At 38.9% G+C, this 12,952-nt stretch overlaps 1 protein-coding gene across 2 annotated transcripts in view; it reads right to left on the bottom strand.

Moving 5' to 3' along the window:
* Nucleotides 1-462: 462 nt before the first annotated feature.
* LOC125462796 (ATP-binding cassette sub-family A member 13-like) overlaps nucleotides 463-12,952 on the bottom strand; it is a 264,956-nt gene continuing 252,466 nt past the window's right edge. For both annotated transcript variants that reach the window (XM_059655541.1, XM_059655542.1), the window contains 3 exons: nucleotides 11,186-11,291; nucleotides 9,327-9,464; nucleotides 463-3,625 (listed from right to left, as the gene is read on the bottom strand). In XM_059655541.1, the coding sequence (XP_059511524.1) occupies nucleotides 3,542-3,625; nucleotides 9,327-9,464; nucleotides 11,186-11,291 (328 nt within the window). In that variant the 3' untranslated portion in view covers nucleotides 463-3,541. The remainder of the gene's footprint in view (nucleotides 3,626-9,326; nucleotides 9,465-11,185; nucleotides 11,292-12,952) is intronic.

The following is a 12,952-nucleotide window of genomic DNA, read 5'->3' as shown; positions in this document are numbered from 1 at the left end:
ATGTTTCCAGCCTGGACCCTTCTTCAGAAATTTCTGAATTAATTTTCCTCTTCAGGGTCCAGACCCGAAATGTCAGTTTTCCTGCTCCTCTGATGCTGCCTGGCCTGCTGTGTTCATCCAGCTCCACACCTTTACATTAGAATATGAATCATATGCCTACAGACAGATCACATTGGAGTCTTCGTCCAGGTTAATGGGCTTGTTCAGACTTGTCTTCTGCTTTTAGAGTACCCATCTACAGAATAAAACCTTGTTAGGTTGCAGTGAACGATATATTTGTGTGTTCCTTTGTTCTGATTGAAGTCTAGTAAACTGTTCAATACAGAAGAGTGACAATACATCAGAAAATGTTTCATTCCAATATTAATCAAGTAATTCTGTTAAATTTAAACACACACACACACACACACACACACACACACACACACACACACACACACAAATAATCAGCTAAAGAACAGATTGCAAAAATAGAGAAACAATTTATTTACATAGAATGATTAGAATTCAGAGATTAATTAACAACAGATGAGCAAAGTGGAAAAAAATATAACCAAATAGGTCTTACATGTGAATTGAGATCAACATATCTAAGGAAAAGTAAAGAATATGTTGGAACAGAGTCTTCACGTATTCTCAGGAAATATAAACTTTGGATTTGCTGTAATCCTTGAGTTTGAAAACTGGAGCAGATATTTGTGGGCTCAGAGGAGCACAATGATGGAAATTGTGGTTTGGAGTGGTACAAGGGTCTTTTACCCACTTTGCTACCCATAAAGGAGTCCCTCAGTTACCTAAATATTCCACAGTACCCACAGCAGTTGACAGCTGGTGCAAGTTTTGTTTAAGACTCAGTACAGGCCCAGTAAGTTCTGCAGAAGGAATCAATGAATAATTGAGAAATAATTTTCGGACATATGTAATATTTTTCAAAATCAAAACAATTGCTCTTGAAGCTCAGAAAAAAAATTACAAAGTTGAATCTGTCTTCTTACGACTGTTTTGAAATAAATACTTAATATATTTGGCTGAATCTGATAAGTTACTTGAATGTATTTCAGTAGGTTAATCCAAAAATATTGTACACGTTTAATATTTTGGTAGAATGAAGTATCAAATTTGCAGGAGTGCTTCAACCATCGGGACATATCTTAAAATTGATAAGGAGGTATCTTGTGAATATAACTTCCTATGCTTGCATTTAAATCTTCTCTTCAATGCCAGACAGGTTAGATCTCAACTATTGTGACCACTTGCCAACCTCTCAATGAATTCACTGAAAGCATCTTACATTTTAACTGGAGTGGATTGGCACTAATAAGTGAGCATTTGTTTAGTACTAAAAGTGAGTGATTTCAAATTAGATTCTAAATGATCTACTGCTACTCTATAATTTTCAAAAGTTAGGAGCACTATGGAACTGGAAGACAATTTATGTTCAACTGTATGATTTTAAAATGATCATTTGCAAAAAAAAATTAGATTAGCTTGATTGGTTTAATCATTTATATTAAATTACCATATTGCAATTATACTGTAAAATGCCTATGTTGTATCAAGATTTTTCATGAACATTCAACATTATGTAACTTAATGTACTCAAGCTCTTTATGTAAAAGTGCTGTGAAAAATTGAGCTTAGTTTAATATTAATGCAAGTAGAGCAATATATCAAAATATTGAACCAAGTAATATAAGTGCTTTATCAAGAGTCCTATTTAGTGCAACTTCCAAATATTTCAATGATTTGAATAAAGGGACCAAATATATAATTCCTGAATTTGCTGTTGATACAAAGACAGGTAGAAAAGTAAGTTGCAATGGGGTTATGAGAAGTCTGCACAGGACATAGATGGTCAAATTGAGTTGGCAAACATTTTGCAGTTGGAATATAATGTGAAAAAACATGAGTTTTTACACTTTGGCAAGACAATATAAAAACAGCATATTATTCAAATGGAAACAGATTACCGAACTCCAGGAGGGATCTTGGTGTTCTAGAATCTGATTCATAAAAAAAGTAGAAGACAGTACAACAGATAATAGGAATGCAAATAAACTGTTGATTGGTGCGATGCGAATGGAATATAAAATTAAGACAGTTCTGTTACGGTTGCAGAGGACATCAGTAGGATTGCATCTAGAGGACTGTGTAAGGTTTCAGTCTCTGTATTTAAGAATATGTTATGTTCATATCCTTTTTTTAATTTCTTTAATTTTGATCATGGGCTGAGGTAAAAAGGATTGCATTTCAAGTCACGGAGTGAACAAAGAATTGATGAACCTTTGGAACTATGGAACAGACTTTAAGAATAAGAGGCCTTCCATTTTATGATGGACATAAGAATTGTTTTCCTCTCTGAGTGTAGTTAGTTTGTGGAAGCCTCGTCCCCAAAGAGTGATGAAGGCAGGATCATTGAATATCTTGAAGGCAGAGGTACATAGATTCTTAAATGTAGTTGTATAGAGGATAAATGGGGAAGTAGTGTTGTTGCCACAATGAGATCAGCTATAGTCTTATCAAATGGTGGAACAGGCTTGAGGGGCCACATTGGTTATTCCTACTTGTAATGCATTTCCTTGTATATTTGATCTGCAATATCTTCAGAATGGGAAATGGTCAACTTGATCACAGAGAACATAAATTTGACAAATATCATAATTTAGTTTCACCTTTAAAGTACCTGAAAATGATCAATGTAATGAATGAAAGTTGAGAAAAATTGACTATTTTACCTACACTATTTTAAATAAGATTGTTTGCATCATGCTTGCCTTTTTGAAATCCTGACTGCGTCAACTTCCAATTCATCTTACACATAATCAGAAACAAGCTACATGAAATTGAAGTTTCATCAGCAGAAAATATCATTGAATAACATTTACAACCATTATTTGTTTAATTATCTGTATGCTGATCAACTAAAATTGAAAAGTGTGAAAATTGATTCTTTCTTCAGTTTAATAAGAATTGCAATGGATCTTATAGAAAAATACAATTAATTTTAAAATCCATTATTTAACATACATTTAAGTCATGAAATCTTGTACTTTAAAGATCTATTTCTCAGATATTTCATTGTTCTGAGTATCATTCCTTTTTTTACTGTGATTATCCCAAACTTTGGAACAGTAGACTTCTTGTATATCAGCATTCAATTAGAATGGAACATTTTAAGGGCTATAATTGGGGAATTTACGATAAAAGTCAATACACAATAACTTTAATAAATTCAGTTTTTCCATTTAAAAACAAAGTTGCTTCAAATTCGGTTTCATTTCATTGTAATAGGAAATAAATGAAATTATACAAAAAAAGGGTGTTCCTTCAAAACCCATTAACACATTTCCAGTGCTCTGTTAAAAAAAATCTTTCTAATGTGTTTCTAATAAAATGCATGTCTGAAGTACATAATTCTCTTCAAAACCTGAGATTCAGACCACATAATTTTTCTTTTAAAATGGTTGAGCCTGCATTTCTTCATTGGGTCAATATGTTATGTGCTTCCATAAATAGTTCTGTTTTTGTGACAATTTAAGAGTTATACAGATGGGTTTGTTCTGCTGTTTTCTGAAGCTGTTTGATCAGGAGTTTCGTCTAGCTGTCGTGCAAAGTTAATAAACACCTGTTTGACAAAGAGAAATCTTATTATATCTCAAATAAATTATGAATTATTTTTGCCACATAATCAACAGTGCACATGAAAGCTGCATAATGAATTAATGGATACACAGAAATAGAGCTCATTGAGAAAAAATTTAATAGGATTTTTGCATCAAAAGCTACACTAAAATTTAGCGAGTTTCTCTAATTGCATGGAACTCCATTCATTATAAACTTGGCTGCTGAAAGGTTTGAAGGCAGAGTGCAAGTGAATTCCAGCAGGTAGCCTGCCACTGGTGGATTTAACTGAGGACAGGAAAGACCCACATCACGTGTATAATCTTGGGCCTGTTCCTGTGCCAAAAGGATCAACCTCCTTAAAAGACCCTTAACTGATTAGAGGGTTTCCTGCATTAATTACCCCTTCTTCACAGCCTCCCATTCTAACAGCATTGTGGGTTTACCTGGAGCATAACAACTCAGCAGCTCAAGAAGGCATCTCCCCACCACCATCCTAAGAGCAACTAGGGATGAATAATAAATGCTGGCTGACCCAACCAGTGAAACCCACGTGCAATGGAGTTTTTTCATTCAAATCATGAGATGTGGGCAGGCTGGCCAATGTTCATTGTCCATCCCTCGCCATTGAGAAGCTGCTGGTGTGCTGCCTTCTTGAATCGCTGCAGTCAACATGCTGGAAGTTGAAACAATGCCCAGGGAGAGAACACCAAAATTTTCAGTGGCAGTGATGCATTTCCAAATCAGGATGGTGATTGGCTTGGAGAAGAGCTTGCAGTGTTGGTGTTCCCAGGTGATGCCCTTGTCCTTCTAAATGGAAGAGGTATGGGTTTGGAAGGAGATGTCTCAGGACCAATGACGAATTTCTGCAGTGTACCTTGTGGATAGTACACACTGTTGCTATTGCGCATACATGTTGGAAGGAGTGGGTGCTTGTGAATGTGCTGCCAATCAAGTTAGCTGCTTTGTCCTGGATGACGTCAAGCTTCTTGTTCCCACTTCATTTATCCAGGTAAATGGGGCCTATCTGATAGCATTCCTGACTTGTGTCCTGTAAATGGTGGACAGGGATTCTGGAGGTGAGTTACTCGCTGCAGTATACCTGGCCTCTGACCTGCTCTTGTAGCTAATGTGATGCGTCCAGTTCAGTTTCTGGTCAATGGTAATCCTAGGATATTGACAGTGGGGGAGTCAATGATGGAAATAATATTGAAGATCAAAGACCAGTGATTAGATTGTCTCCTGTTGGAGATGTTGGTATTGCCTGGCATTTGTGTGGCATGAAAGTTACTTGCCACTTGTCAGGCCAAGCTTGGATATTTTCCAGGTTTTGCTGCAGTATCTGAGATGTTGTGAATGGAACTGAACATTCGGTAATCTTTAATGAACATCCCCGCTTCTGACCTTATAGCGGACATAAGGTCATTGATGAAGATGGTTTGGCCTAAGACACTGCCCTGAGGATCTCCTGCAGAGATGTCCTGCAGCGGAGATGACTGACCTCTAACAAACACAACCATCTTCCTATGTACCAGGTAGGACTCTCACTCTCTCATTCCGTTAGACCACCCCCATCCCATTGGCTAGCAGCTACCAACTTGCCTTTCAAGAAGACCCCTGTCTCACTTGATGGGCTGGATTGAGTGTAGCTTGCCACCTGAATTTCTGAGAGCAGTACTGACAGGGTTCACCACTATCTGTAGCAGAACCTGCAATGGAGGGTTGCAAGTGGGGCAGGGAACGTTTTAGTCCTGGGTTTGGTGTGAGGGTCAGAGGGAGGGGTTTAACCTGCAACATTCAGTCCTCTATGTGAAAAATGTGTCGCCTAAGTTACACTTCCTAAAGAATTGTAAGGAGCAAGAAAGTAAAGTGCAGCAATGTAAAAAAGACAAGGATGAAAGTTTGAGAATGTTAGCTATCAGCGGGACTTAGGAACTGAAAAATTTGTGCATGGAATTTTACATTCTATCACTAATGCGTTTGCATGCACGCTGTCATGGAAAATCCAGGGTGTGGCCGTTCTGCTGCCGATTTGTCTCAGATTTTACAAGGGACTGGTGGAGCGTTTAGATGGTTGACCTGCCCTTGGCTGACTGCAGACAATTAATGGCCATTTAAGGGTCTTATCCTGTGCCTCCTGCTATTTTACCCCTAGCCATATAGCAAGCATGACAGCTTCAGCTTTGCCTGTTGCAGGCTCTCCCTTCAATGTTATCTTACCCCCTTTCTCTGCTGTCTTGTCAAATTTAGCTCCCTACATCCCTAATCCAGGTCTGTCAGCCTGGCTCCAGGCTTCTCTTCATTAAGAATGGTACAATCCCAGCTACAGCCATTGTTCCTGGCTGTGCTGCCGGCTTTTGGGTTGGCTCTCAGCTGTCTAAAGTGGGGCTTCCTCCTTAGATGGCGTGGAAGTCTCACAAAAACAATTAACGCTGATCCCGGCACTAAACTGTTCAGGAGCAGCATGGTTATGGGGGTGGGCTCACTGCAGACTATTTTGCTGGGAAACTGGGGACTGAGCTCCCTATAAAATCCAGCCCTACATCATGATGTTAGCCCTATTTTCTATATTGCAGTTCATAAGCTGAAAGCCAGCTGACACAGTTAACAGGAATATCTCCAAACCTGCTGTGGTTATTGAATTTCAAAAGATTGAGAGCCCTGACCTGTATGGACGACCAGTGATGCTTAAGGGGTTGAAGGTGGATAACAATGGCAGACATCTAAAGAACACATGGATGAATTTCAACAATTATACGTCCCTGTCTGGCAAAAGAGCGAAACAGGGAAGGTAGCTCAACCATGGGTAACAAAGGAAATCAGGGATGGTGTTAAACCAAAGAGGAGGCGTATAAAATGGCCAGAAAAAGCAGCAAACCTGAGGACTTTGTGAAATTTAAAATTTTACAAAGGGTTTGATTCAGAAGGTGAAAATAGAATACATGAGTAAGCTTGTGGAAAACATAAAAGCTGACTGCAAAAACTTCTATAGATGTGTGAACAGAAAATGACTGGTGAAGACAGATTTAGGTCTCTTACAATTATAATCAGATAAATTTGTAATGGACAACAAAAAGTGGCAGACCAGTTGAACAAATACTTTGGATCTGTCTTCACTGAGGAGGACACAGATAATCTTCTGGAAATAGTAGGGGACCGAGGATCAAGCATGAAGAAGGAACTGAAGGAAATCCTTATTAATCAGGAAATGGTAAAGAGGAAATTGATTGGATTAAAACTAAGTAAATGTCCAAGGCCTGATGCTTTGCACCCAAGAGTACTTAAGGAAGTGGCCCAAGAAATAGCGAATGCATTGGAAATAATTTTCCAGCATTCTGTAGAGTCCAGAAGAGTTTCAATTGTCTCGAGGGTAGCTAATGCAACCCAACTTTTAAAAAAGGGAGAGAGAAACAGGAAATTACAAGTCAGTTAGCCTGACATCAGAGGTGGGGAAAATGCTGGGGTCAATTATTAAGGATGTAATAACTGAGCATTTGGACAGCAGTGACAGAATTGATCCAAGTTAGCGTGGATTCACTAAAGAGAAATCATGCTTGGCAAATCCTCTGGGATTTTTTGAGGATGTGACTTGTAGAGTGGGCAAGGGTACATCAGTGGATGTTGTGCATCTGAGTTTTCAAAAGGCTTTTGACAAAGTCCCACAGAAGTGATTAGTAAGCAAAATTAAAGCTCACAGTATTGGAGTTAAAGTGTTAACGTAGATAGTGAACCAGTTGGCAGACAAGAAGCAAAGAGTTGAAATAAATAGGTCCTTTTCAGAGTGACAGGGAGTGATGAGGGGGGTGCCACAGGGCTCAGTGCTGGGACCTCAGCTGCTCACAATATACATTAATGATTTGGATGAAAGAACTGAATACAATATCTCCAAATTTGCAGACGACACTAAGCTGGGTGGCAGTATATGCTATGAGGACGATGCCAAGAAGCTGCTGGGTGGCTTGGACAGACTGGCTGAGTGGGCAAATACTTGGGAAATGCAATATGATGTGGATAAATGTGGCAAAAACAGAAAGGCAGCTTATTATCAGAATAATGGCAGTTTCGGAAAAGGTGCAATGGGACGTGGGTGTCACGGTGGAATAGCCGCTGGTGGTTGGTATGCAGGTACAGCAGGAGGTGAGGAAAGCTAATTGCATGCTGGCCTTCATAGCGAGAGGATTTGAGTATCGGAGCAGGGATACCTTGCTGCAGTTATACAGGTCCTTGGGGAGGCCACACCTTGAGTACTGTGTGCAGTTTTGGTCTCTTAGTCTGAGGAAGGACATTCTTCCTACTGAGGAACAGCAGTGAATGTTCACCAGACTGATTCCTGAGATGGCAGAACTGACATATGAAGAAAAATTAGATCAACTGGGCTTGCACTCACTGGAATTTAGAAGGATAGGGAAAGATCTCATAGAGAAGTAAAACCCTGATAGGCTAGATGAAAGAAGAATGTTCACAATGTAGGAAACGTCCAGAACTAGGGGTCACAGTCTAAGAATAGTTATTCAGAACAGAGAAGAGGAAGAATTTCTTCACTCAGAGAATTGTGAACACGTGGAATTCTTGACCACAGAAAGCTATTGGGGTCAGTTTGTTAGTTGTACTCGAGAGGGAGCTGGATGTGGCCCATGTGGCTAAAGGGGTCAGCAGATAAGGAGAGAATCCAGGAGTGGAATACTGAAATTGCATAATCAGCTATAATGAAATTGAATGTTAGTGCAGACTCAAAGGGCTGAATGGCCTACTTCTACACCAATTTTCTATGTTTCTATCATTCTATGTATGGATCTGTGAATGTTTAAAAAGGCTCTTCCAGTGGACAAGACTCAGTGAAAGACAGTTCAATCAGAAAATGTACCTTACGGAATTCATTAGAGTTGTAAGCACAATTTATATTTTGACCTTCAAATGGATTCCCAGCTTTTTATCTGCACACCATCACAATATCCCTTCGTCTAAAGCAGATATTTAGATAGTCGAACAGATAAGGCAGGCAGCGTTGTAAGGTCAAAATAAAAGTAATTGAGGTTGAACCAACTTAAATCTAATGTGCTCCAGCAGATCTACATGCCCACTAAATTTTATTAAATTAATTATACAGAAGTAACTGGTATAAATACTACACCAGAGGTAAGTTTTAAGGGGCATGAGCCAAGTGCAGAGAAGAATCTTGTGGATGGATTCTTGCTGTATCATGATAACAACATGATAACATTGAGATAACAAGGTGTAGAGCTGGATGAACACAGCAGGCCAAGTAGCATCAGAGGAGCAGGGAAGCTGACGTTTCAGGCCTAGGCCCTTCATTTTTTTTTCTGATGAATGTTCTAAGCCTGAAATGTCAGCTTTCTTGCTCCTGAGATGCTGCTTGGCCTGCTGTGTTCATTCAGCTCCACGCTTTGTTATCTTGGATTCTCCAGCATCTGCAGTCCCCATTATCTCTGATCAAAGGAAACTGGCTATCCATAAGCCAAACGTAAAGAATGAGCATAAAATAATATGACAGTAAAAGAATCTAAGAAAAAGAGAGAAAGGATCTCATCGTGCTCAGTTTTGTTTGTTTTGTGAACACCATTCCCAATTGGGATTTTATTGGGTTGAATTACAAATGCACAGATATTAGGCAGTCCTGAGGAAATGATATTTGAACTGGTAGTCGATAGCATTTATTGTCTGCATGGTAAATATTTGTACAATACCTGATCTAGAGTGGCTTGGCTAATGGAATAGTGTTTGATATTGAGTTCCGCTTTGTTGTTCTCAAGAAACTGGAACATCTTTGTTAGATCTCCTTGTCTCTGTGGTACCTCATACTCCAGAGAATATTGATGTTGTTCCTAGGATAAAAGAATGTAATGAAGGTGAAGTGCATAGACTAAATCTTACTTGACAACATTGTATTGAGTTGAATTGCAGATTGCAAATCGAGTCCTTTATTCACCAGAAGGAGAAAAGCCCTCAGCTCTCCCATTAATCACCACAGATTCAATTTAGAAACTTTATATTTTATTTTCTCTCCTTTTTCTTCAATGATTCAAACCCTTTTGGCTTTCCTTTATGTACCATTTGTAGCCAGTGATGGGAATAGAGATGTCCTCATGCCTTTCAGATACTTCATCACCTTCAAAACCCAACACAGGCCTGCTGATCTTTAAGTGCTGCATGGCCTTCTACTGGCCTTCCAGCCTCGGCAGCCTACCCAACATCCTTAAGTGGATTCGACTGCTGAAGGTAAGTGGTCATGTAGCTGATCACCTCGTCCAAAATCTCCGTTAGGGTCCCTCTTCTGACATTTCCCAACAAGGTAATGAGAGGCATGGATAGAGTCGATAGCCAGAGACTTTTCCCCAGGGCAGGATTGACTGCCACGAGGGGTCATAGTTTTAAGGTGTTAGGAGGAAGGTATAGAGGAGACGTCAGAGGGAGGTTCTTCACCCAGAGAGTTGTGAGCGCATGGAATAGTTTGCCAGTGATAGTCCTGTAAGTGGAATCTTTAGAGGCATTTAAGCAACTGCCGGACATGCACATGGACAGCAGTGAATTGAGGGGAATGTAGATTAGGTTATCTTATTTTTGGATTAGCATTATTTCACGACACAACATCGTGGGCCAAAGGGCCTGCACTGTGCTGTACTTTTCTATGTTCTATGCTCTATGTTCTAACAAAATCACGATATTGAACCAAAAACTCTGTTTGAAAAGACTGCAAGTTAGGACAAGTACGAGATGATCAAAAGGTGCACTCATGAATGATACTTAACGTCTGATTAAACTTTTTTTTGAATGAGGTCACTAGCACAGTGGAAGCTCCAGATATTGTTTGTATTAACCTCAGAATATTTGTTAAGATTCCATCTCAGAGATTGTAGGCAAAAGAATTGGAATTAATCTTACAGCCTTGTGGTTGGACTGGATAGTAGAGTAAAGGAAAACATTCTCTATTTGTAGGTTACATGGAGTCCTAACTGGGAATATGTATATGTATATGTATCAGTTTCTAAGTAATTGTATTAATTATGTAGATGATATTCAAATGTGCACATGATACTAAGTACTTGAAGCATAGTACATTGTGTATATTGGATAACGTAGTTACAAACAGAGATTTACAGCACCCACAGTTCTTTTGGTTTTTAGTTACAAATAGACTTTAATTAAGTGACTGGCAAAAACCAGGCCAGATGGGGCTTAGTGTGGGACATGAGCTCATTTCTTTCGATCAGTGAAAGTCTAATCAATGATTGTATACATCGTGAGAGTCAAAACTGCATAGATTACTAAATGTTGGGACACAGGTAAAGAAAGTAATCAAATAGGTTAATGGAACTGTATCCAACTTTTATTTCAAGAGAGTTGGAACATTGAGTAAATTATTGCTTCATTTGTACAAAGCCATTACCAGCATTTTTAGGACTGTGGAGTTTCCCTTGCCACCACCTAAAGAGTTGGAGGAAAATGCATAGGAAAGAATTTTCTCAAATAAGTCATTCCTTTGAACTTACACAATTTTCACTTTCTGATAGAGCATAGTTGTCAGTTTTTATGTTATATAAAATACCTTTAAGATTGTGCCTGGGAAGTGCACCTCCAACAGGTCTGTAAGCTGCATTGAGTCAGCTAATTTTCGGCTGAGGCCTACTTTAACTGAATAGATCTCACCAAACCTAAAGATAAAGAAAGCAACGGGTTATAATAAACTGAAGGTAAGGTATAAATATAAAATCATTTATAAATGTGTATTATTTTACTGGATCATTCGATATAAACCAAGAAAGAAGAGTTTACATTTAATAAGGCCCAGTTTCCTGGATCATAGCAAGCAGCACTTTACGCTGAAATGGGGGATGGGGTGGAGAAGTATCCTGGTTACTTCCACTATGATAGAATGTTTCCTGAATCTAGCGAATTTTGGAAACAACACCAGTGCATTTGCTACCTTTTAAGTAACCTATTTTAAGACACTGTGAGGAAGTTAATTAGGGCTCAGGGGCTTGTCAGTGTATAGCCATATCAGATTGCTCAGTAATGTTTCCCTGCTGATGCAATTTCATCAAGCTCTTCCCTCCTCCTGTCTTATGACTTATAGTTATTTTCTAAGATTTTTTTATATCCTCCATAGTGAAGACAGAAGAAAAATATTTCAATATTTCATCTGCCATTTCCTTACTGCTTACTATTAACTTGCTATTCTCACTTTCTAGAGGACTAACATTCACTTTACAAATTCCTGGAGAAGGTCTCACATCCAATTTTACATTTCTATCTAGCTTCCTCTCAGACTAATTTCTTTCTCCTGATTAACCTTTAAGTCATTCTCTACAGGTCGTTATATCCTGACCAATCATCTGATTTGACATGCACATTTGTGAAATGTGCTTTTTCATTAAATTTGATGCACTCTTGAACATATTTCATTAACTGCAAATGGTACTCCTCACCTTGGAAATTCCCTCATGTAAAACTATACTTAACCTGAGTATTTTGAAATATTCCTTCAATATCTGCTACCGTTTATCTAGTGATTTATCTTCCAGTCTTTCATCCTAGCTCACTTCCATCAGATCAGCTAATTACTTAGAGCCAGCTCTTCTTACTTTCACCTGGACATAAAATATAATTATATTGTGGTTGCTGCTTCCTAGAGGTATCTTCACTTTGAGACCATTAACTAATCCTGCTTCATTACACAATACAAAGTCTAATGTAGCCAATGATCTGGTTAGTTTCATAACATGGCTACCCTGTCAACTGTATGATCTTTTTTGTAACTTTTATGTGTGGCATTTAAATTGTTGGCTGTTTGTTATGCACCATGTGGCCTGTGTTTTTGGATCAATGGCAAATATCATGTTGGCTGAGTTGGGTGCTGAACAGCCAGAATCAGATGAGCATAGACAGCTTGATAGGCTGCAGAGGTGCAGGAGGTTACAGGGACAAGAGATGGCAAGGCTATGGTGGGGTTTAAAACTAACAGTGACATTGTTACAATTAAAGCATTTCTTAACCAGGAGCCACCGTAAGTGTGGGTGCATAACTATTATAAAGTGTGTGTGTGTGTGTGTGTGTGTGTGTGCGCGCGTGTGTGTGTGTGTTGTTTTTATGGAACCCTACTGGAAATTTCTGACGTGAACTATGATACACCAAAATGATCATCATGATCTTCTGAGTTGATGAGGCTAGTTAAAATTCAGGTACCATGATCCTCCGAAAGGGGACCACCAATGCTGTTTTGGTGCAGGGCTACAAAGCTTTACTGGAGCTTTCTGAAGGGGACAGTGGTACACAAAACCGATTGCCATGAGTTCTTACATTGAGTAGATGAATG

Source organism: Stegostoma tigrinum, chromosome 2 (assembly GCF_030684315.1).
Source record: "Stegostoma tigrinum isolate sSteTig4 chromosome 2, sSteTig4.hap1, whole genome shotgun sequence".
NCBI classification, from domain to species: domain Eukaryota; kingdom Metazoa; phylum Chordata; class Chondrichthyes; order Orectolobiformes; family Stegostomatidae; genus Stegostoma; species Stegostoma tigrinum.
The sequence above is the reverse complement of the archived record's forward strand: the minus strand, read 5'-3'. Positions and strand labels throughout refer to the sequence as shown.